This window comes from Orycteropus afer, unplaced genomic scaffold (assembly GCF_000298275.1).
Source record: "Orycteropus afer afer isolate SDZICR_OR568_19922 unplaced genomic scaffold, OryAfe1.0 scaffold02369, whole genome shotgun sequence".
NCBI classification, from domain to species: domain Eukaryota; kingdom Metazoa; phylum Chordata; class Mammalia; order Tubulidentata; family Orycteropodidae; genus Orycteropus; species Orycteropus afer.
In genome coordinates, this window is record NW_006923956.1 from 3541 (window position 1) to 5393 (window position 1853).

At 35.9% G+C, this 1853-nt stretch overlaps 1 protein-coding gene across 1 annotated transcript; it reads left to right on the forward strand.

The window, feature by feature from the left end:
- The first annotated feature begins 334 nt into the window (after positions 1-334).
- Positions 335-1282, forward strand: LOC103213447 (olfactory receptor 4F3/4F16/4F29-like). The gene is given in 1 exon segment (XM_007959227.2): positions 335-1282. A coding segment is annotated over 1 exon segment (939 nt). The 5' UTR covers positions 335-343.
- The last annotated feature ends 571 nt before the right edge of the window (positions 1283-1853 follow it).

Here is a 1853-nt window from a genome sequence, read left to right on the forward strand (position 1 = left end):
TGGGTTTGAACCGCCAACCTTCTGGTTAGCAGTCAAGTGCCTTAGGCACTATGCTACCAGAGCTCCCAATTAATGATTAGAACCTGTGAATTCTAGGAAATGAGGTCATCTCCATCTCTTCTTTCCTCTTTGTGTTCTAATGTACCATCTTCACTGCCTCCCTAGTAAATTTTTTTTTTAGTGATTATATGGTCTTAAGAAGAAATTGAGAGGATATAAAGCTTGCACAGTATGAATATCATTGAATAATTACTCATTAAGGGCATTAATGCCATTCTTATTTTTGTTTCCTCTTCATTTTTATTTTATCTGATAACTTTAGAGCACTCTAGCTGATAAATCAATGGATGGAGCAAATCACTCTGTGGTGTCTGAGTTTGTGTTCCTGGGACTCTCCAATTCCTGGGAGATCCAACTTCTTCTTTTTGTGTTCTCCTGTATGTTCTACATGAAAATTATGATAGGAAATTCCCTCATCGTCCTTACTGTGTCTTCTGACCCACATTTACACTCTCCTATGTACTTTCTGTTGGCTAATCTCTCCCTTATTGACTTGGGTATTTCTTCTGCCCTTTCTCCCAAGATGATTTATGACCTTTTCATGAAATGCAAAGTCATCTCCTTTGGAGGCTGCATTGCTCAGATCTTCTTCATTCACTTCATAGGTGGTGTGGAGATGGTGCTGCTCATAGCCATGGCCTTTGACAGATATGTGGCCATCTGTAAACCTCCCCACTATTTTACTATTATGAACTAAAAAATGTGTGTTTTACTCTCAGTTGCTGCATGGATAATTGGTTCGATCCACTCTACAGTTCAACCAGTTTTTGTTATAAAATTGCCATTTTGTGGTCCTAATGTGCTGGACACATTCTACTGTGACCTTCCTCAGCTTACCAAACTTGCCTGTACAGATACCTACAGATTAGAGTTCATGATCACAGCCAACAGTGGGTTTATATCTCTGGGATCATTCTTCATATTGATCATCTCCTACATTTTCATCCTGATCACTGTTTGTAAACACTCCTCAGGTGGTTCATCCAAAGCTCTCTTGACTTTATCAACTCACATTACAGTGGTGATTTTGTTCTTTGGTCCTTGTATCTTTGTTTATACCTTGTCTAATCCTACTCCACACTTAGACAAATTCCTTGCTATTTTTGATTCAGTTCTCACTCCCTTTCTGAATCCAGTCATCTACACATTCAGGAACAAAGACATGAAAATGGCCATGAGGAGAGTATGGAGTCAACTCATTGTTTACAGCAGAATTCCTTAAATGACAAGAGTATTATGAAGTTTCATTCTTTTCTTAACTAATGTTAAATTTACACTTTAAAAAAACAAGAGTTAAGTGTCACAGATTAAAATAACATGATTCTCTTAAAATTTTAACTCAGAAATTGTTACTTGCCTACTGTTGGCTGAAGCATGTGGTGGAGTAAAAGTATCTTCAGGTCAAGCACAATTTCTTATCTCTCAGGAAACCTTACTTTGGTGAATTTATCATGATCCAACTTTCAAAACCAGGTCTCTTTAATGTTACAGGGTGGGTTATACTAGGCATTGAAGACTGATACTAAAAAAAATTAAATTTGATCTAATTTTTACATAATGTATGTATATAAACTGAGATGTTACTAGTGATACTTCTACCTGAGGTGGAATATATGGGTTTTTAGCATCTTTTTTCAGTATCTGTAATTTTTAGAATTTTTACAACAGATTTTGTCACATATTAATGAAAGCAGCTACTGAAATACACAAATACATTAAAAAGATTTTGTAAACTCTAGATGTGGTAATTTATTTGCATGCATATTTGACCCCTAAAGGAATCTAACAGTCAT